We start from the raw sequence: 22,842 nt of genomic DNA on the forward strand, positions 1-22,842 counted from the left end.
CCGGGAGCAAAGCTATGGATGTGCCAAGGGGTGGGGAGGCGGGGGATGGGATGGCGAGGAATGGGGGGGCTGGGGGGGCGGTCCTGGGCTCTGCCACTAGCACCCTACACCTTCCACTGACCTTGAACGCCTCTGATGAGGACCTTCTCAGAAGGGTTGCTGAAGGGCCCCTGCCCAGCACGGTTGGAACAGGCCACGCGGAACCTCACAGTCACACCCACAGGCAGGTGTGTTACATTGTAGTAACAGTCGAGGATGCCTGAGCTTACGGGGTGCCAGGCAGATTCCCCTGCAGAGGGCACAGGGAGGGAGGGTGAAGGCCTCAGAAGGGACAGGCTTTAGCTCTCCGTGCTATCTATCAGGAGCCCAGAGACGATGCCCCTCCATCTAGAGAAGACACTGGCCTTCCCAAGCAGCGCCCCTCCCCCAACCCCTGGCCTGCCACTGGCTGCCTCCTTCCCCCCCACCCTCCACCCCCTCACCCCGCCTTGGCCTCACCATCTACCCGCCGCTCCAGAGTGTATGTGCAAGGCGCCCGGCTGTCTCCCGGCTTCCACAGCACCAGCGCTGTATCGTGGTAGGTCTGCGGCACCTCTGGAGGAGCTAGCTTTCCTGGGATGCCTGGAAGGAGAAGGAGAGGCCCCCCCCCCAGCCAAGGGTTCAGCAAGCTCCACCCCACCTCCTCATCTCTGTGGCAGGGGCCCTGCCCACCCCCCCCAACTCACGAGCCACAGACACGGTGCAGGAGCTGGTAATGCTGCCCAAGACGTTGGTAGCTGAGCATTCATAGAGTCCAGCATGCCGCTTGCCAGCCCGGGGTATGCTCAGCAGCTGCCGTCCATCTTTGCAGGACACAATGACCACCGAGGGTTCTGACCTCAGGGACTGCTTATCTGGGGACAAGGAGGCATGGGGGGAGGGGCAGGGGTTGGAAGCTGGGTAAAGTCAGGTTTCTCACACCTGACCTTTACTCCTGCCTCCCTGCGGCCTAGCCTCTCCTATGCCGAGCCACTTGTCACCTCCTGCCTCCCCGTCTGTCTCTGTCTCTGCGGAAGATGCAAGCTGCTTACCTTTCATCCAGGAGATACGGGGTGCCGGGCAGGCTGCCGGGAGGCAGAGCAGGGTGGTCGCTTCCCCCTCCAGCAGCACCTGGTCCTTGAGTTTAATGTGGAAGACTGGGGGGAAATCTGAAGGGAAAGAGACAACTCAGGACCCTGGCTGCTTGCTGCGGAGGGAGGGACAGACGCTTGTGAGCCCCGGTGGGACAGGGCCCACAGGGAACATAGTCAATGGTTCTTTCCTCCCAGCGGGGAGTAGAACTTTGCGCCGTGCCTTCAAGAATTTTCTTTTGGTAAGCATCACCTTCTCCGGGCCCTCAGCACATGTAGAACCACCTTCTCCTTGACTCACGGTTGAAGATGCTCGGGGCAAACCTCACTTTTGTAAATCACTCAGAGCTGAGACCAACGCTAAGCGTTCTAAGAGCATTTGTTAAAATAAAAACAAACACGTTTTTTTTGAAAAATGATAGCAGTTAAAACCCTGAAATTTAAACTCCCTCTGGGCCACCGCAGGGCAAGTGGGGAAGGGAAAGGAGAAGACGCAGTGACCTGAGCTACCCTGGGCTGCATGCAGAATCTGTGATCAGAACGTGCGCTCTTGGGGCACACACACACACAGCCTTATGACCTGAGTTCAGCTGAAGAGAGCCACATGATGGGAGGAAAAAACACACTCTGAAGGTTGTTCTCTGTCTTCCACACGCATGCCAGGCACATGATTCGTGTACACACACACACACACACACACTACATAAATGTAAATGTAGAAAAGACTGGCCCATGGTGGCCCACGCCTTTAATTCCAGCACTTGGGAGGCAGCGGCAGGAGGATCTCTGTGAGTTTGAGGTCAGCTGGGTTTACAGCCAGAGCTACACTTGAGAGACCCAGTCTCAAAAAAACAAAAAACAACCAACCAACCAAGCAACCAACCAAAACTAGTCTTGAGAGACCGGAAGCCAGCGCCCCCTATGGGCAGTCCCTGGAAGGCTGTCTCTCTGCCTCCCTGGGAGATAGGGGAGGCTCCATTCCTACTATTGCATACTCAATTCAGGCCACTAAAAAGAGATTCTGAGAGAGCAGAACAGAGACTACAGGACCCTGAGCAAGTCACATGCGCCTTCAGAAGCTCCACTTCTGATCTGTGAATTGAGAGACTGAGCCCAGTCAAGCTTGGGTGTGGGGAGGGGAGGGTTTGCTGTGAGAATCTAAGGGAGACACATGGAGAGCTGGCGTGTGTCTGGTGTGAAGGAAGTACTCCCAAACGTTAGTTAGCTTTTCTTGAGGCTGTTACTATTTTCTTGTTAACACAGCCAGCAGAGAAGCCAGGAGTCGAGCCTAGGAAAAGAGATTGTTTGAGCAAAGCAGGAAGGTCACTGGCTGGTGACCTTGCCCAAGGCAAGAGGCTTGGAGTTCTGTGCCAGCCCTGCTGGGCTGGAGTTTCCTCAGGGGCACGATGATTTGAGATTGTGATCCCTCGGCTTGTTCCTTAAGATCCAATCTGGTTTGGATCACGGGGGTTGGAGGGGCTATTTTCTTCACCCCAGGAAGGAGAGCTAAAGACCCTGGGAAAGCAGGATCTGAAGACCCAGGAGGGATCTGGAATTCAGCAGGAGCACATGAAGAGTGTGTCTCTCCTCACTGTAGTCTATTGCTCCCCGAGGAGGGGTCCTAACCTCATCCTCCAGTGGATTGGGAATAGCTCATCAGCCGCTGCACTCAGGCCTAGTTGGGGTACCAAGGAGGGAGCAGAACAGGCCAGGAGAAGAGGTGAAAGATGACCCTGGCCGGGCCCAGCCAGTCCTAATCTCATCCCCCAGGACCAGCCCCAGGTGATCAAGTGGGAAAGGCTTCTTCCTGCAGGGAGATGAGGTCAGAGGGCACAGCTGAGCAGGGAACCAGCTGCACTAGGGACATGGAGACCCCAGGTGGGAAGGGCTTAGCCATGCCACAATTCACTGCCACGCTCTCCTCCATCTCTCTCCTTTCCATTCTCCCAGCCAGCTGGTCTTCCCTCCCTGCCACTCACTGAGACCAGTCCCACGGTCCCGACTAGGGCTCGGGAACAGTCCTCTCCAGCAAGCCAGCTGAGGCAAAGGGAAGGTCAGACCCAGGCTGAGCAGATTAGCCCAAACCTGGGCCAGAATAGAGCGGACAGCTTCTAAAATTCATGTGTACAGCTTTGCCTGGTGGCTTCCTCCAGACCACCCCAGTGGCCTGGCCTCCTCTTTTCCAGGTGAAAGGACACCAGGTGGAGATTACCTCCCTCCCTGCAGCCCTAAGGATGCCTGAGCAAGAAATAGACTAGGGCATATGGCAGGCCTCTACTCCAGCAAAAGAAAAAAAAAGCCGGAGGGCTACTTTTCCCCGAAGATGTGCCTGTGGGTGATGAGGAGAGGCAGCCAGGAGTTCAGAGTTGCAGAGAACTGAGGGAGACATCCAAGCTGGGAGACAAAAGTGTGTCTTTGAGGGCACACACTCTGGAGTTCTGGGTGCACAAAAGCAGGATTTTGAGCTGCTTCAAAAGCACACCCAGGGCCGGGCAGTGGTGGCGGCGCACGCCTTTAATCCCAGCACACATGAGGCAGAGCCAGGAGGATGTCTGTGAGTTCGAGGCCAGCCTGGTGGTCTACAGAGCAAGATCCAGGACAGGCACCAAAACTACACAAAAGAAACCCTGTCTCGAAAAACCAAAAACAAAAAAACAAACAAACAAAAAACCCCAAAACACCCAGATGCAGAAACCTTCCAGGGTCTCACAAGCGACATAAGGCCAACCAAACAAAGGCCTCAGCAGAGTGACCTGGAGATGCTTCTGGGCTGTGGCTGCTCTCTTTATTAGATCTGACTTGGACAAGCTACTCAGCATCACTTCACTGAGCCTGCTTCCTCACCGGTAAACTAGGATGCTGAAGATCATCTTTCTAAAGAACGCGCTGCTGTTAAACAAGACAGCCTTTGTGACATGCTTAATAGGACACTTGCCGTTGCTAATTAATGGCAGCTGCTACTGTAATTATCATTGTTGTTTTCCTAACTCGAGGCCTCTTCCATGGCTGCCCAAGCTCCCCGTGATGAACTACTCTCCTCACGCAGCCAGGAGAGCAACCCGAGAGGCTTCTTACCTGATTCACTGGGCACATATTGGTGACCTAAGTCCTCTTGGACACTGGCGGAGAGGTCTGGCTGCGATAAGCCCTTGTTCTTGCGCAGCCTGGAAAAGCCCCACCGGTGCCGGCTTCGACTCTCCCCTGGAGCTGTACAGACAGACCCAGACGCATGAGCTCCTGTGTAGACACTACCAGCCAGCACCCACATCCCTGTAGCTCTCAAGGTTTAAAAAAAAAAAAAAACAAACAAACAAAAAAAACCCACCTTGTCCTCTCCTCTGCCTGTTCCCTTCTTAGTCTCTGCCTCTCCACCTTCCTCCTCTCTCTCTCTCTAGCCCCTGCCAATGCCACCCTTCCGGCCTCTGGAGCCCCCTTCTCCTTTCAGAGTCATCTCTAGCACCCCACACCCACGTCCCACCTAATGCCCTCCTTACCCGAGGAACCCGATGTGCCGCTGGCCTCTGAGCCCAGCGACTCAGCAGAAGGTGTGGCGGCACCAGCCTGAGAAGCCAGCTGATTGTGTGGAACACCGAGGCGTCGCAGGCTCTCCCCTTCCGAAGTAGCCCTGCGCAGCCGTCCGAAGAGCGGTGTGCTGCGACCCGAGGCGCCCCCGGAGTCCTCGCTGCTGCCGCTGCGCTGCAAACGGCTGGACAGACGCTCCAGGGTGGAGCTGAGTCTCCTGCGCACCGCCAGCACCGGGGAGCCCCGCGCTGAGCTACCACCCTCGGAGCTCTCCCCGTCTCCACTGCGGGACTCCCAGGCCGGGTGTCGTTGCCCGGGAGGGGTCCTCCGCAGCTTCTGCGACAGGGACAGCGAAAGGCGGCGCACGAGGCCTGGCTCTCCCGCTACCCTGAGGTCCTGCACAGAGCGCGAGCGCTCGGGCCGTCGCACCAGCTCCAGCGGAGTTCCCGCCGGGCTGGGACGGTAGATGCCATCGTCCTCCGCCCCACGGAAGGGACCGCGCTCCTCCGAGCGCGAGCGGCTCAGTAGCCGCAGGCCCCGGGACAGTGGCGATTCGCGGCTGCGCTTGAACTTAGCCTCGAACACAGCCTCTGATTCCAGGTTCTCGATGCTGCTGCTAAGGCTGCTGCCTGGCCTGGGGGGCACCGTGGGGACTCGGGCTTTCTCGGCTAGCGCTGGGGGGGTTCTGGCCGAAGGCACGCGCTTATCGGAGGCCCCGGGAGGTGGGGAGGCCACCCTGGCAAACACAGCCGCGTGGGGCTTGGGCTCTGATGGAGGCACAGCGGGGCCCTGTGGGGTCTGGGTGGGACTGGACAGCTGGAGGGACTGCATGATCTGAGCATAGGGGGTGAGAGGCTGCACTGGCATTTGCAGAACCAACGTGGGCTGTGCTGGTTTGGCAGCTCGGACTGGCTCTGGTTTGGGCTCTGGGACCTTCTCTGGGGCAGGCTGAGGGGCGGGGGGCTGGGGAGAGTCTCTGGGTGTGGCAGCGGAAGGTTCTGGGGTCTTGGTGATACTGGGTTTGGGGACGCTGGGCCTCGCAGGGCTGGGTGGCTGGGCCTCACTGAGGGCAGACAAAGATGGAGACTCCTGCAGCCTGCGAGCCCCAAGCCTGGCTACCGGAATTTCGAGGGGTGCCCCCGCGCGGCGGTGCCGACCCCGGGGCTCTGCCTCACCCTGAGAGAAGCTGCTGCTCTTTTGCAGGCCCCGAGACTCGGGAGGGGGCTGGTGGTGGGGTGCAGCCTCGCTGGAGGCAGCCCGCGCCATCCTGGGATCCCGGGCCCGACCCCCCAGACTCTCCAGCAGGGGGCCCCTGAGGCCGCTGACCTTGCCATCCTCGGGACCCCCCCGCAGCAGCCTCTGACGCAGGGCCTGCAGCCTCTGGGCATACTCGCCCTCGCCCAGGCCTCCCCGAGTCAGGCGGGTGGCACCCGGGCTGGGGCTCCGACGCTGCGGCAGCTCCACAGAGGCTGCCTTGTGCAGGCTCCGGCCCGGCTCCCGCGACCCGACCCGGGGCAGGGCGCTCTCAGCAGAGCTGCCCCTGCGGAGCTCCGGCCGCCTGGGGCCAGGCCCATCTGGGGGCTCCTGGCCTGGAGAGGGGAGTGCCTCGGGGCTGGGGGCCTCCTGGTCCTTAGAGGGAGCCCTTCCCTGTTCTTGCCAGTCCATGGGAGTGGCAGCCCCAGCGTCCGGGGTCCCCAGAGCCTCATCTTCAGTGGGGATGTCAGTGAGGGATACCCGGGAACCTGAGAACTCGGGCTGCAGGGGGCGGGGCACCGAAGGAAGTTCTTCCAACTCTTCCTCTTCCGAGTCTGATGAGGATGAAAGTCCCCCACTCGGGGGTGGTCTTCTAGGCATGGCCACCCACACCCGCTCCGGGGGAGCCCGCAGCAGCTCTGGAATGGGGCGCAGCACCAGGTGGCACTTGTAGCTGATCTGGGAGCGCTGCAATCAAAGTACTAAGGTCAGACCGGGAAGACCCAGAGGCCGAACTGGCTCCCAGGCCCTTTTCAACTCTGGGGGCAAGAAATATGGCGACGGGAAGGCAGCCCAGGCTGGAGTGGGAGGTGGGGGGATCACATGGAGGGGGCGCTGTGTGGGAGGAAATTAGTGCGGAAAGGACAGACACACTCACCTGCCACCTCCTCCGTGACAGGAAGAGCTTCAGGTGATCCGTGCTCACCTCTGCACCCTTTGCTTCTGTCTGCAAACCCAGAAAAGAGGGCCCGAGGGACCGCACTCTGTCAAGCCCCGACCATTCTGAGAGACAAAGTCCACTCTGGGGCTTGGGGCAAGAAGTATGGGTTCCTGGGGGTCTTGTCCCTGTGACTAGTGGCAGGCCAGAGACACACCTGAGACAAATCATTTGACTGTAAGGGGAGAAGCAGGTGATGAGCAGTACTTGAGGGTGGCTTGCCCTGGCGTACTGGGTGGGTACCCTGGTGGTCCCCAGCTGTATGTATGACAAGCATCCCAGACATCTGCCATCCTGGTGACCCAGACTACCAAGGCTGCCTGCAACACCCCACCCAGCTCACTGGGTGCCACTTGATTTTGGTCCGAGGAAGGAAACTCTTACTTCAAGGGTTGTTAGAATGGCTTGTCTTCAGATGACCCAGCACTGTGCCCAATGACGAGTATTTTGTTTTGTAGGATGATGGGCACCGAGCTCGGGGCCTTGAACGTGCTAATTGAGCAGTCTGCCACTGAGCTATATGGCCTCATCCAATGGCAAGTTTATTGAGATGACTTTTCTGGACTCACTTGCTGACTGCCTCTCTGCCAGTGCCTAGGATGCTGGGGCTTGAAAAGGAGAACTCTGACCCTCTGACCTTCATAATAAGTGAGTGAGCCAGGCCAACCAGCCACTAGTGCGTGGAACCAACCCAGGACAGAGGTGGGCACACAAAAGGGAGGGACTTAGGCCTCTATTGGTCTTGAGCGCCAGTGAAAACCCTGAAGAAGATCCACCAGGGTAAGAGGAGCTATGCTTAGAGTCTAGCCACTCCAACTTGATCATTGACTTGGGCCTCCGTTGCCTTATTAATAAAATGGGAGCAATACTACAATTTTTACAGGTCCATTGTGAGAATAATAGGTCACATGTATATAAAATGCATATCATAGGGGCTAGAGAGATGGCTCAGAGGTTAAGAGCACTGACTATTCTTCCAGAGGTCCTGAGTTCAATTCCCAGCAACCACATGGTGGCTCACAACCATCTGTAATGAGATCTGGCGCCCTCTTGTGGCCTGTAAGCATACATGCAGGCAGAACACTGTACACATAATAATAATAAAAAAAAAACCTTTAAAAAATGCGTATGATAGTTATCACACACAATGCTGCTCTGTAAATGGAGCCATTAGTAACATTTTCTTCCCCTCCATCTCTGTACCATACTTGGTAGGACTAGACTCACTTTGAACCAGGGATGTTCCAGTGTCTCTTCTGCAGTAGGTCTCCTGTAAAGGAATGAGAAGTAATGATTTATCATCCATCCATTCATTCATTCATGAATGGTTGAGAAAATGGGACCCCCTAAGAACTAGGGATTTAAGGCTATAAGGATAGCTCAGTGGTCAGAAGCACATGCTGCTCTTCCAAGGGACCTGACCAGAGACCTGTCTAAACTCCATCTCCAGGAGGTCTGGTGCCTCTGGTCTCCACAGATACCATTGCTCATATGCACATAACACACTCAGGTACACACGCACACACACAAAATTAAAAATAATATAAACTAGCCGGGCAATAGTGGTGCACGCCTTTAATCCCAGTAATCAGGAAGCAGAGGCAGGTGGATCTCTGTGAGTCTGAGGCCAGCCTGGTCTACAGAGTGAGTTCCAGGACAGCCAGGGCTACACAGAGAAACTATGTCTTGAAAAAAAAAAATCAAAAATAAATAAATAAAATTCAAAGCAAATCCTAAAAATGCTACAAGAAAAAAAAAAAAGCAAAAGGAGCTGGGAGTTGCGTGTCTAAGGGCAGAGGCTTGGTAGGAGTATGCATGTGGTTTGAGGGCAGGTCTCTGCAGCGAAGAGGTCTACTCACAGCCGGTCCTGCACCAGCACTTTGATGAGGAAGCCCCGGGCCTCCCTGCTCAGACTCAGGAATGTGGTCTCCTCAAAGGCCACGTTGTAGTTTCGGATGTTCATCAGTGTTGTCCGATCGTTCTCCCCCACAAACGGGGAGATGCCCGTCAAACTGCAGGGACAGAGTAGGCTATGGTGAGAGGTAGGCAGGGTCAGGGGTAGGTATGGTAAGAGGCGGAGGCTAAGGTGAAATGCAATGCTGGCGACAGGGGACCGGGAACAAGGGGAGGCCTAAGGATGTGGGGACATCAGAGGCTGGGCAAATCTGGACGGAAAGCCAGAGTTTTCAGATTATTGTCCCGCTGCCCCCTGAGGTCCTCAGAGGGTTAGGGAGACCTTGGGAGCTGGCTGCCTGTGCTTTGGAGAACAAGTTCTGTCCCTCCCGCAGTGTGGCTTTCCCATAAGGAGACATATCTCCTTCTAGGCCATGCCCTGGACCTCCTAGGACCAGGAAGTTCCCTGCCAAAATGGTGCTAAGCCTACAGGCCTCTGTGGATCCAGTATGCCCACCTCTTATGGAACTGGGACATGCCAACCAGGGTAAGCAGCCTCATGCACGTGAAAGCCCTTAAGTGGGGGAAGGAGCAGTGTGTGTGTGGAAGAGACGGGAGTGGACTGCGGGCAGTGTAAATGGTAGGGGTGGCCCAATCGGGAGACCAGTAGGAGACTGCAGAGGGGTCCTTACCAGAGGAAGGCAACGACACCCACGGGCCTGTGGGAAACCAGAAGTATGGGTGAGAGGCCAGCTCACTCCAGCCAGAAATGAGTCGATCTCTCCACCACCACACTCTGAAAAGGATGGGTCCTCCCGGGGAATGCCGCATAGCAGGTACCTACTTCAGGGAGGAACTCAACCCAAAGTCAGGGGCCATGGCAGGGTTGGCTGAAGAACCCCAGAAGTCTGAGGACCAACAAGCTTATACCAGTCTTACTTGGGGGAGGCCCAGCCCTAAGGAAGCTGGAAGCTGAGGGCTACAGAGCTGAGGCCCAGAGGGCTGGGTTAGCCCTGAATGATGAACAGGAAGACGATGGGCAGGAAGAGAAACCTCAGGAGCAACGCCACCCACTGGCTATCAGAACCCCAGTTTCCCGAAGCTCTTGCCAGCCAGTGAGCAAGTCCCCAGCATGGCCAGCATGGCCAGCATTACCAGATGTCAGTGACTCCAGACACAGGGCTCTGGTTGACGATCTCGGGTGCAACAAACTCTGGAGTGCCATACTGACAGTACTGGGGCTCCCCTGGAGTGAGTTCCTGGGCGTTCCCGAAGTCACAGATGCGCACCTGCTCTTCACCCCCTGCACCATCCCAAACCAGCAGGTTCTCGGGCTGTAACCAAAGCATGGAGGCTGATTAAGGGCGAGCACCCGACGCAACAGCCCCCCCCCCACCTCCTGACTGTTCTCCACATCCCTCCTCACCTTGACATCAAGGTGAAGCACACGGCTCTGATGCAGGTAACATATTCCTTCCAGCACTTGCCGCATATAGGCCCGGGTCTGCGGAAACAGGGGGACAGAGTCCGTGGAGGTGGGGGGGGGTGGCATTCTGTTTGAGCATCACCAGGGATGTGGCGAGAGGTCAGACCATGCCTGGGCAGTGACCTTCAGGTGGGTCGTTGAAAGCTCATCTGTAGCCCACCACACGGGATGAGGGATGCTAAGTCTCGGGTCGCCATTTGCCACACTGTACGAGTTGGGGCACAGTACACGTAAAGAGGATCGTGATTTATATTATATAAACAGAACTGTGCAGTAGACAGTTTGCCCGGCCATACAGTGAGATGAAAGTCTCGGTAGTTTTTGTAGAATGTACATGTGAGGAAAACGGGGAAGCCATGGAGTTGGGGTCCGGAATATGTCTGCTGTTGTTTACAAAAGACAGAGCCAGTCTTGTCTAGTGGGATGGGGACTCCCGCTGTCTGAGGGGCTGTGTGCTCTCCACCGCCACCCCTGGCTTCCTGGTGGGCACGAATGGCATGCACAGGACCCACCCATCATTCTTAGAGTTCACACAGGTGAAAAGTGGTGTGTAAGCCGGCCCCTGCCGCCCACTGCCCTCACCTCAGACTCACACACGGTGGGCTTCCTGGCCATGCGTTCTAGAAGCTCTTCTGTGCAGCTGTGTTGTAGGTCAAGGAGAAGCGTCAAGCACTAACTCCTAACTGGTCGGCCGGCCTCAGAACTGAGCCCAGGGTCCTCCTTCCCCACAAAGCATATCTGACACAGACAGACAGGTCCAGACACTATGTTCCCCTTTCCTGGCATCAGGTTATACACATGGGAGACCTGCTTGAACTTGGACTCCCAGGCGACTCCCTGACCCTTTCTGAGCATAGGTTTCCTCCCAGAGTGAAATGAAGGTGACCATTCCTCTCCTGGCCTATGGAACATCTTATAGGGTTCACATTACAGTAAAATCTCGTCGACTAGAGATGAAACTCCTCAACTGTATTTGAGAGTAACCCGGAGGTCCGTGTAATGAACTTATGTGTCATTTTGCTGCGGTCTGGCCTTGAACAATGCAGACTGAGAGGCTGGTGTTCAGGTCACAGTCCCCCTGCTCCAGGAGGGTGAAGCCAACCGCCAGCGTTGCTAGCTCAAGGTGCCTTTGCTTAGCACATTGAGAGAAAGGTGTGGCTTTGTGAAAAGAGTCCTCGTAAGTAAACGAGGTATGGGTTCTCGCCTGAAGCAGGGGCCTGTCATATGTGTAGATACATTGGACCCTGTGATGAAAACATACGGTGTTTGCTAGCTGTAGGGCCTTAGAATACACTGTTTTAACCTCTTTATGCCTCTTCCATCAGCCAGAAAATAAGGATGAAATTCTACTGGGTAGATATCCATGAGGACTGAATATATGCTAAGTGTAAAATCCATGCAGTATTGCCAGGCATATACTACTAAATGCTATGTGAACTTAACGCTTTTTTTTTTTTTTTTTTTTTTTTTTTTTTTTTTTTTGAGACAAGGTCTCATTACATAGCCCTACCTGTTCCGGAACTCTCTTTGTAGACTAGGCTGGCCTGGAACTCAAAGAGATCCACTTGTCTCTATCTCTTGACAGCTGGAATTAAAGGCATACACCACCGTGCCTGGCATGAACTTAAGTTTTTCTTGTTGGTTTTGTTTAGTTGTGTTTAGATCAAAAGATCTAGAAATGATTTTCACAGATGTCCCCAGATTCATCATTCATCCCAACTGTCAACAGGTCCATTGTTTTTTAAGGGTCTGATGTAGCCTGGACTGGGCTGTGTAGACAAAAGTGACCATAAACTTCTGAGCTACCTCCCCAGTCCTGGGGGGTCACAGGTGTGAGCCTCAACACTCACTCTTATGGGGTGCAGAGTATTCGAGCATGCTGGATGAGCTAGATCCCACCCCGGTTACAGCCTCGCTCAAAGGACCACTATGCAAAGGGCAAAACATGTTCCCCATCTGCCTTGACGAAGGACAGTCTTTCGTCATCGTTCCCCCCCCACACAGCTTGTCCCAGGATACAGCTCGGTGACGATGACAAGTCCCCGGCGCCTCTCAAAGGCCTCGTGGAAGTAGAGCACACAGTCATGCTGGAGTCGGGCCAGCAACCGGGCTTCGCGTCTCGCCGATGCCTTGGGCTTGGCCTGGCTGGGGATGAACTTGGCTGCGAACTCCAGGCCGGAGCTCCGTTCCACCACACGCCGCAGGTAGGAGAAGGCCCCCCTGGATGACACAGGGTGACAGGACACGGCTGTCACTGCAGCGCCGACCCTCCACCTATCCTGGTCCTCAGACCCAGCGGCCTCCTTCGGTCGGTCCCCGGTGCCGGCTCTTCCTTTCCCCATACCTGCCGATCTCTTGGTGGATGTCGTAGTAGTCGCTCAGTCTTCTTCCGCGGGGCTCCTCATCCTCTCCAACCCCCTCGACCTCCATAGTTGTCTGAGCTGGGGGAGGAGGCAGATGTTCCCGTATCGGGAAGGGGGCCACATAGAGACAAGGCACGTGGGACAGATTCAAAAGACCAAGGGCGGAATGCTGGCACTCAGTCAGGTGCTGGAACTAGGGGCCTGGGGTGGTAAGAAATGCAGGGCAGGGTCCTGCCTGCCCCGAACTTCTCCCCCAAACACTAACCCACCTGAATGCACAGACAGCTCTGCCTTGCAGGAGACTTCGCCGGCCAGGTTCCGGGCCGTGCAGGTATAGACGCCTCCATCCTCGGCTCCTGCACTGAGCACCACCAGCGAACACTCGTTCTCCTCATACACGAAGCTCACGTGATTGCTCTCGGCCAGCAGCACCTCATCCTGCAGAAGTGGGTGTCACCTGCAGCCTAGGTCTGACCTTACTGCCGTCGGGGAGTCAGTTTTCCCTCTACACCAGACAGCCTTCTCCTTCATCTGGACCAGGCGCCTGCCTGTCAAGCCCCACTCTGTCTCCGTTCAGTTCCTCTGACCCCGGGGACCAGAACCAGCTTCTCCCTTATCTCTTGTTAATAACCCCTAACCAGTGCCAGGCAGTGGTGGCACACGCCTTTAATCCCAGCACTCGGGAGGCAGAGGCAGGCAGATCTCTTGAGTTCGAGGCCAGCCTGGTCTACAGAGCGAGTTCGAGGACAACCAGGGATACACAGAGAAAACGTGTCTCAGAGAAACCAACCACACCTCTGCCCAGATGTTTCTCTTCTAAAGCCTCCCAGAACTGCACAAACCCCAGGGCTCCCTGCCAGCTGCTTCAGCCTGCATCACCCTCTCACCTTGTACCACATGATGTCTGGCAGTGGCTTCCCTTCAACTACCACAGCAAAGCGGGCGGTCTCTCCAGGCCCCACCTCCACGTCTTCCATGATAGACTCAAACCGAGGGGCCTCTGTGACAAACAGAAGAGGACCGGACATCATCACCACAGGGGTCTGCCTCCTCAGCCCCTGTCCCGATCAGCAACTGGATGGTGAGAATACCAGGCCCTGGATCCCCGGACTCTCCCACAATCCCCCACCCCACCCCACCGTGCCTGAGGACACTGGAGTTCCTGACTTGGCTCTCCCTGCAAATCCTAACAAAGGTGCTTTCCAAGGCTCAGAAACACCGTCTCTGGTACAGGTTGCTTTGTGGGACCCTTAGGATTCCTCTGATGGCTTTGAAATCAGGACATTTTCACACACAAAAGAAGTCTGGATTTCCCCTTGCTCTGGTCTGGCTATCCAGCCCTTCCTTCCCTGCAGTCACCAGGAGGCTGGTGCAGTGTGGCTCAGAGCTGCCCCCTGTGGGTGACTGCGCTTCTCAGCACCCCACCTGGTGGCCTCTGACTGCCTCTACTTGGCCCCGGCAGGAGACTGGGGCTGTAACCTAGAATTCAGCTCCTGAAGGATGCCCGCCTCTATCTGGAAGCTCCTCTCTCATTTAAGCGTCTAGGAAGCCTTCTACCTTCTGGGAGATGGCGGCAAGCTGAACAAAATGCCCTGCCCAGGTATTCACCGGACAGTCTAGGAGTGAACTCTCGGCTTCCTTCTCCCACAAACCACATGGCCACGTTATGCCCTGCAAAGCAGCCTCTCATTCTCATGGTAGAATTAAACACACTTTGCAGTGTGCCTTGTAACAAAGACTGTGAATTCCAGACCCCGTGTTCTGAGTGCATCTCCAGGACCCCAGCTTTAAGAGGAGTGAGATTAATCAAGCCCCAAGGGAAAAAAAAATAGAGCAGCTGGGTATAGACTGCCACCACCCCAGGGACCTCCTGGCTTTATATAGACAACAGGAGAGGCCATTCTGGGTCTGGGAAAGAGGCTATTATGTGGCAGGCCTAAAGAGAAGGGGGCTGCCTTTCTATCTATCCTGCCTGACTGATGGCTAAGCAGAGCCAAGCAGAATGGAGCATCTGGTATAACTATCCGGTTAAGATAGTCTCCCTCAATCACCATCCATGGCAAGCTAGGATTCAGGTCTCCCAGGCCTCTCCAAGCCCTAAATTTGACTGCAAGCTTAAGTGACGAGATACTGTGATCTGGGGACAGAGGGGTGACCGAGTAGGAAGTGCAGGGTGGGAGCTGGGCACGAGCAAAACTCCAGAAATGGAAACCCTATCGACCCGGGGTCAGGAGGGCCCCCACCTCCTCCTCACACCCCTGTGGCTGCTTGTACCCCCTCCACAGCTGTCTTCCCTCTAGGAGCTTGGTCCCCGGTCTGCTGAGGGAGGAGGCAACTACCAAGGTCAAAACTCTGGAGGTTAAGTGAACTTCAACGATTATGTTTTTGTTTTTGTCTTTCGAGACAGGGTTTCTCTGGGTAACAGCTGTCCTGGACCTCGATTTGTAGGTCAGGCTGGCCTCGAACTCACAGAGATCCACCTGCCTCTGAGTGCTGGGATTAAAGGTGTGTGCTACCACCACCTGGCCTCCCCACCCCCTCCACTCCCAGCAGAAAAATGTCCATTTGCTCATAGATTGTCTGTGCTAACTAAAAATGTCACTTTCTTTGTTTTTGGCTGGGACTGGATCCACTCAGCAGGTAAGAACATTCAGTTCAGGTGGAGCTGAGGTTTTCAGTGGCACTTACAGATCCTGGAGTTAATTAACAAAGCAAAACACACACACAAAAAAAACAATGGCTACTTAATGCACACGGCAGCTCCAGAAGCTCTGACTTTAGAGGCGAAATGACAGAAAGTGACTTTGGTTCTCGGCCTCCACATGGTTAACAGGTGACAGTGACATGTCAGACTTGTAGTCCTGACGTGCAGCCGGGGGTCGCAGAGCTGGGCGGTGGGTGACAACTGTGCTTGAGGACGTTTGCTTTTTTTTTTTAAAGATTTATTTATTTATTATGTATTCTGCCTGCATGTGTCCCTGCAGGCCAGAAGAGGGCACCAGATCTCATTACAAGTGGTTGTGAACCACCATGTGGTTGCTGGGAATTGAACTCAGGACCTCTAGATGAACAGTTGGTGCTCTTAACCACTGAGCCATCTCTCCAGCCCAAGGACGTTTGCTTTTAATCAGCTCCTCCTCCTATACCACTTTAGCTGAGACAGGGTTTCCTTACTGTCTTTAGCACACAGGCTAACAGTACTCACGGCTTTGCAGTCTGACGTGGGAACTCGAACCCAGCTCCTGTACTTATCAGACTCTAGGACCTTGGGCCGGGTTACCTAACACTTTGACCCTGCATCCTCATTTGCAGAACGGGAAGGACAAGTAACCCCATCTCACAAGGTTAATGCGTTAAATGAGGTAGGTGAAGTTCTTCATACTGATCCCGGCACATAGGAGACGTTAAATACTACATGTAACGTTATGTATAACATTGTGTATGTATATGTGTGTATATGTGTGAGTGTGTGTCGGCGGCGCCTATGGATCCAACCTAAGGCTTTGTGCTAAGTGAGTACTCTATGGTGAGCTACAGTCCAGGCTTTTTTTTTTTTTTTTAGACTAGACCTCCCTCACTCGTGGCCCAGGTGGCCTCAAACTCATAATCTTCCTGTCTTGGCTTCCTGAGTGTAGTTATTATAGAACATGTTACCATGTATGCTCAATAAATATTAGTATTATTACTCTTATTATTACTAATGCTGGTATTGTTACTAGGACAGGAATGAGAGCTCGCCTGAGAGGGAGGAATATTAAGACGTTGTCACCCACCTGCCAGCTCCAAGGTGACCGAGCAGGCCTTGGTGCCATGGCGGTTCCGGGCAGTGCAGGTAAGGGCCCCCAGGTCTCGGCGGCTCACCCGGCAGATCCGAAGACAATACTGGTCGTCATCTGGTTGCCTCAGTTCATAGACACCTGCGCGTGCCTCTAGGAGGGCTCCTCGGCAGCTAAGAAGGATAGGATGGGTGATCTTGCCAGGCAGGGTTGGGGCTGGGACTGTCACAGGTAGGGGGGGGCGGGCTGGTGAGTAAAGACTCCTACCTCCTCCAGACAACCTGGGCCTCCACATGGTTAAAGGTGACCGTGACGCAAGCCGGCTGGCCCTCTACTACGTACACAACGTCTGGTTTATCCAGCACTGCCGGAGCCTCCTCCAGGGGTGGGCCTGGGAGGGGAGAGGAGAATACAGGCTTTGTACTGGGCTGGCAGTGGGGCCCGGGCACCCTCTGTGCCCCCACCCCCACCCCCAAAGTTCCAGTTTTACAGATTGCTGTGGATGATTGTTTGATAAATAAAACACTGATTGGCCAGTAGCCAGGCAGGAAGTATATATAGGCGGGACTAGCAGAGAGGAGAGAGGAAAGGACAGGAAGACAGGAAAGAGAGACACCAGCTGCCGTCCAGGCAGCATCACGTAGAGGCAACAGGTAAAGCCACGGAACACGTGGTGACATATAGATTAACAGAATTGGGCTGAGTATAAGAGTAAGAGCTAGACAGTGGTAGGCCTGAGCTGATGGCCGGGCGGTTTAAATAATATGAGAGTCGATGTGTTTATTTTGTAAGTGGGCTCCGGGACTGGCGGGGCTCGGCGGGAGCTGGAGAGAAACTCCCCAGCTACGAAAGATGGAGAAGTGGAGGCTCAGAGAGGCATAGCCAGGAAGCAGCTAAGGAAGGAAGGACGGATAACACCAATCTTGAGCTTTGTACCCAGACCACTGCTGCCCCTGATGGGATGGGATCCTGCCGAGCGACACCATCCACGCCGTAGTCACCAAGTCTGGAGCAGCCTTTAAGCCTCTGTCACTGACTCCTCCTCCCCCCCCCAACCCCGACGGCATCCGGCTCACCGTGCTCTACCAGCTGCACAGGCTCCGATGGCGCCGAGGGCTTGCTGCTACTCTTGCCGCTGGTGCTGAGGACCCGGAAGATGTGCCGGAGTCCCTTCTTCAACCCCGTGGCTGCCCACACAGGCTCCCGCAGGCCTGTGACCAGTGCGGTCCACTGGTCTGTGCCCAGCACCTGATGCTGCACAGTGTATGTCAGAGAGTCTGGGTCTAGAGAAGAAACAACAGAGATGTTCCTGGGCCCGCTTCTCGCATTCTACCCACTCCCCCGTCCTATGCTCGAAAACGTGGACCTTTTAGTGCCCCTGCCTGAGCCTTCTCCGTCCATGCCCCATCCCTACCCTCTGACCTGTGTGGCCCTGACCCACCGATAGCCATGTCCAGACTCCTGGGTGGGTTCCATGTGAGCGTGACCATCCTTCCTGTCACCGCCACCACTTGCGGAGCGCCATCCGGAGGGCCCGGAACCACATCTGAAAGCCACAGGTGGGAGGTGTGGGGGTGCTTCAGAGCCTGAGGGCTCTACAGGACCAGCGACCCTTAGGCTGGGGGAGCTGGGACTGAGGCTCAGCCACAGGCACAGGGCAATGCCAGCTACTCCCTCCGGAGTGGAGAGGAAGCTGGTATAGAGCCCCCCCCACCACCACCACCTCCAGCCTAGCCCTTGGGTGATGCCATAGGCTAGGGAGGGTGTTTGCCTCACCTGTGACGTAGAGATGGGCGTAGCAGGCAGCTTTGCCCAACTTGTTGGCGATGACACTCTTATAGACACCGGCATGCTGAGGCCCCACGGCGGGGAACACCAGGCGGTGTATGTCCCTGTCTGTCGGGGAGGGACAGGGACACATGGCTGATCAGGAGAATACTTTGTGCGCTCGGCTCATGTAACCTCAAGCCTGGCCACACGCACAGTACCCGCTGCAGGGAGAGGGGAAAGGGGAAAGAACGGGGGGGGGGGGGGGCGCCAAGAGACGTGTGCTTCCTGCAGCCAACGCTGGTCCCTGTGCCTCTCGAGCATGTCACTTGGCATATCTTCTTCTCACACAAGGTTTGTCTTTGTCTGTGTGTCCCTAACCCGTGACAGGCCCCTCACTCCTGTCCCCGCAAGGGGCTGAGACTTCCAAGTCAAAGTTCTGACAAAGTTTGGTGAGTGGGTCCCTCCCCGGTCTCTTCTCACCCCAGCCGATGCTGCCTGTGCCTCCTCTCCCTCAGAGCCTGAGGAAAATCCGCTAGAGACCAGCCAAACCCAGTGACCCCCCCATGCCCTCCCCACCACCTGGCTATTTCCTCCCAACTCTCATAGACGATCGGGGCCCTGAAGAGGCCAATGATTTCCACCTCTGAGTCTTGGTTCACCGAATTCCTCCCATTCAGAATGTTCTCAACTCTTACCTAAAGCTCCCTTCTCCTTTACGACATAGTTCAAGCACCTGTCCACGAAGCCTAGCCTGCCATGGCCCCACCCCTCCCTTCCAGTGCCCTGATGCCCTCCCTGGGTTCCCAGCCCTCTCGAAGCTCATTGCCGGGTACCAGGTCCCCGTGATTTTGGGGATTTCCTCTTTTCACTTCCATGAGTGACAGACAGCTCCTGTCCAGCTCTGCTGGTTCCACCCAGGACTCAATGCTTTGCGTGCAATAAGTGCCAAATATGTGTCATAATATAAATTACAATAAGAGTTGCCAGCTCTGCGTTCATCCTACGCCAGGTACTTGACATGCTTTTCTCAACCCTAATCCTCTCAACAACTCTACAGAATTATCCCCATTTACCAATGAGGTCAGAGACGTTAATTGGCTTGTCCACGGTGACACAGCTAATGAGTGAGGAACCAATGGTTCGACCTTAAGATCCATTTCCTCCCAAAGCTCCTTTCTTGCACTCTGCCCCGTCAATGATAAGGAGGCTGTCCCTGGCAGGACGTGAAGAAGGGACGGCCTGTACTGTTCTCCTCCACACCAGGGATGTGCCCAAACAGCCCTGTCTTCCTTTCCTGTTATCTCACTCTGAACGGCCAATCCGTTCACTTATCTCTGCCTATGCTATTTACAAGGGAAGAGGAGCCAAAGGCCGCCTGCCGGTGGCCCCAGGTACAGGCACAGCACCGACGTCAGCTCAGATCCCGAGACAGACACCTACCAGGGCCTTCCCCTCCAAGGAAGTGGGGACACAGGAAAGTCTGTGACTGAGCAATGACAGCTCTAGAGGGAGCAGGGCCACTGTGGTGGCACCGGAGATGAGATGAGGGTGGAGTTGGGAGAACGGACCGTTAGTCACTAAAACAGCCTTTATTTCTCTTTCCTTTCTTCTTTCCTCTCTCTCTCACATTCCCTTTTCTTTGACAGGGTTTCGTGTAGTCCAGACTAGCCTAGAAATCACTATGCAGCTGAGAATGACCTTGACCTTCTGGTTCTCCTATCTCTGCCTCCCGAATTCTGGCATTACAGGTGCATGTTGTCATACCCAGTTTCTGCAAAAGGAGAGGTCACAGCCAGGGCTTGGGGCTGGCAAGTACTTTACCAACTGAGCTGCATCCCCAGTCAGGAGCTCTTAGAGAGACGGGCTTGGGTCAGGAAGTCCTTGCTGTACCTCTCTAAGCCTCAGTTTCCCCATCTGTAAACAGGTATAAGAGTACCTGCCTCACAGGCCTATGGCAAAGTGAGATTGTTCCTGTCAGGGCTTCAGGACTTGGGGTGCACCACACAGAAAGCACACACCAAGGGGCTATTAGATGCAGCTGCAGAAGAAATCCGTCCCGGGAAGAGGCAGGAGGAACTCACATGAGATCCATGTTGCTTCAACAATAGAACACAAGTGTTCCTTTGGGGAAATAACCAGGCAAGAGGACTCCCACCCAAATAGCCTGTTCTTCGTATCCCCTGGCTTCCTCTTTCTCATTTACTATTTGTCAGCAACCCTGGATCTGCTTCCCTTCACAGCAAGACCCTGTGCATGCCAGCCCTTCCACTGAGACTTCTCGGGCATACGGGCAGCTCGGCTTTACCAACAGTGAGAGTAGGTGGCCACAAAACCCGTCGTGAGATTTATCATCTGCTGACCGCGTGTTATCTGCAGGCCCGGCTTTGGGTGATATACATTACTAATTTCATTCTCATCACGGCTCCGTTGCAAATGAGGGAAGAAGAGCACTGTGCGTCCTGTAACCTGCTTGCAGTTCCCAGGCTGCTCCGCAGCAGGCTGTGAGGGCCCAGGAAGTACTAACGGAGCCACTCGGGGCTGATTCGGCAGATGGCACTATTGTGGGCTCAAGAAAGGACAGACTGACCTCAGAGCCCCTAAAGGTTGTGTTCCTCGGCCCCTCCCATCTCTAACCAAATTATGAAGAGAAGACCCTGAGAGGTTCCTAGGGGAGGATCCAAAAAGCCAAGAGGTCGCTGGGTCCCCTCCCAGTCACATACACTGTGTCATGCGCCGATCGTCACTGCTTTGAATTCGGTGGCCATTGTGGAACCAGCTGATGGTGGGATAGGGCAGGCCGGTCACTTGGCACTCCAGCATGGCTTCTTTAGCTAGCCCCACTTCCAGATCTTGTAGTGGCCGCAGGAAGTCGGGAATAGACAGCCTCTCCAGATCCCCATGCTCCGGCTCCTCGGGGATGGACGGCATCTTCTCCAGCTTCGAGCTGTAAGAACCACATGGCTGCCCAGATGTGCACAGCCGTGCCCTCCTGGCTCAGGGTAAGGGTCCCTCAGAGGCACGGCAGGCAGCACCCGGAGTCCTATGTGGTACCTGGGGCCGGAGGCGGCTGTCCGAGGCTCCTCCACGTACAGCTGGGCAGAGCAGTGGGCCTGGCCGTGAGTGTTGGTGGCATTGACTTCGTAGAGTCCCTCATCCTCACTTCCCACCCGGGCGATGTGCAGTGAGTGCAGACCCCCATCCTGCCGCAGCTTCAAGTTCTCGCTCTCATTCACGGGGTGGCCTGGGGGGCAGGAGGACATAGACAGGAAGCTGCTAGAGCAGAAGGAAGGACTGCCCTCTAAGCACACCCGATCTTAGCCCTTGACGTTGTCTCAACATATTCAGAGTGCGGGGGGACCATACCAAAATGAGTCCAGGTAACAGAGGGAGACGGGGTACCGCTGATCTTGCAGTCCAAGCGGGCCGCGCGGCCTTCCAGCACCTCGACGTCTTCCAGCAACCGGGTGAACAGAGGCGCCAGCGACGGCCGGACCGTCAGCCGGGCACTGCAGGTCAGTTCATCTGCGAGGAAGTGGGCAGCACTGAGTCAAAGAAGGCTGTGGCAGCCCGGACACCTCATCTCACGGGTCCAGTCCAGCCTTAAGAGCCTGGGCTGAGCCCTGCGAAGCCTCTGTGCATGAAGGCGGAGGCAGTGGGCAAAGATTCATAGACCAGGCTTTCTTTGGAGGCAGGGGGTCAAGAAGGATGGGTAGCAGCCTCCCAGTGTGGGCTGGGGACACTATAGGAACACAGGGCCTGCTGAAGCGCTTACCTTCCTCTGTCCATTCAAGACGAAACATAGCTTGATTCTGAGAAGGTTCTTGAAGAGAAGCCCCCTGCCCAGACTTGTCTGTGTCTGGTTCATGCCCATACTGTCCCACCTGTCATACACCCAGAGCAGGTGCCTCTTGGTCCCACTCTAGACCCCCTGCCCCAGAGGCAGGTGCCCTCATCTCTCTTCTCCTCAGAGAACAGGACCAGGACAGAGATACCATTGATAGTAACAACAGCTGGCATCCATGAGTCTCCACCCTTTGACGGGCACTGGGACTTTGTTCTCTGCAGGGGTTAGCTCCCTAATTCTGCCAATCCCCCTGCCTGGTAGGTATTAGCACCATCCCCTTTCACAGATGGATAGAATCAAGTTCATACAGAGGAAGGGACTTGTTCAAAGACATGAGCTTGGGAACGTGCAGGGCAAGAATAGAGCTACCCAAGTCAGGTTTGTTTGCTGTATCTCAATGGACTCGCTCTACCTGGGAACAGCATCACTTTCTGTGCCAGAGAGAGGCCTAAGTCAGTGGTTCTCAACCTGTGGGTCATGACCCCCATCAAATGACCCTTTCACAGGGGTCTCATATCAGATATCCTGCATGTCAGACATTTATATTATGACTCATAACAGTAGCAAAACTACAGTTATAAAGTAGTAATGAAAAGAATTCTCCCCCCCCCCCACAGGGTTTCTCTGTATAGCTTTGCGCCTTTCCTGGATCTCGCTCTGTAGAGCAGGCTGGTCTCGAACTCACAAAGATCCGCCTGGCTCTGCCTCCTGAGTGCTGGGATTAAAGGCGTGCGCCACCACCACCCGGCCAGCAGTGAAAATAATTCTATGGTTGGGGGTCACCACCACATGAGGAACTGTCTTAAAGGGTCACTGCACTAGGAAGGTTGAGAACCGTTGATCTAAGTGCTCATTGTTCATGGGCCAGAGGCCCATACTCTCTCCTGC

At 55.3% G+C, this 22,842-nt stretch overlaps 1 protein-coding gene across 1 annotated transcript in view; it reads right to left on the reverse strand.

Moving 5' to 3' along the window:
* The window catches only part of Speg (striated muscle enriched protein kinase), a 57,700-nt gene that overhangs the window by 4,355 nt on the left and 30,503 nt on the right, over window positions 1-22,842 (reverse strand). The window contains 25 exon segments of the mRNA XM_028893050.2: window positions 122-289; window positions 499-621; window positions 726-893; window positions 1,071-1,187; window positions 4,185-4,316; window positions 4,604-6,572; window positions 6,763-6,831; window positions 8,050-8,092; window positions 8,682-8,834; window positions 9,408-9,434; window positions 9,871-10,049; window positions 10,142-10,219; window positions 10,784-10,841; window positions 12,221-12,421; window positions 12,546-12,642; window positions 12,834-13,002; window positions 13,452-13,564; window positions 16,338-16,513; window positions 16,608-16,731; window positions 17,417-17,623; window positions 17,782-17,886; window positions 18,117-18,236; window positions 20,831-21,054; window positions 21,162-21,351; window positions 21,474-21,632. Of these exon segments, the coding sequence (XP_028748883.1) occupies window positions 122-289; window positions 499-621; window positions 726-893; window positions 1,071-1,187; window positions 4,185-4,316; window positions 4,604-6,572; window positions 6,763-6,831; window positions 8,050-8,092; window positions 8,682-8,834; window positions 9,408-9,434; window positions 9,871-10,049; window positions 10,142-10,219; window positions 10,784-10,841; window positions 12,221-12,421; window positions 12,546-12,642; window positions 12,834-13,002; window positions 13,452-13,564; window positions 16,338-16,513; window positions 16,608-16,731; window positions 17,417-17,623; window positions 17,782-17,886; window positions 18,117-18,236; window positions 20,831-21,054; window positions 21,162-21,351; window positions 21,474-21,632 (5,169 nt within the window).

Source organism: Peromyscus leucopus, chromosome 13, assembly GCF_004664715.2.
Source record: "Peromyscus leucopus breed LL Stock chromosome 13, UCI_PerLeu_2.1, whole genome shotgun sequence".
Lineage (NCBI taxonomy): Eukaryota > Metazoa > Chordata > Mammalia > Rodentia > Cricetidae > Peromyscus > Peromyscus leucopus.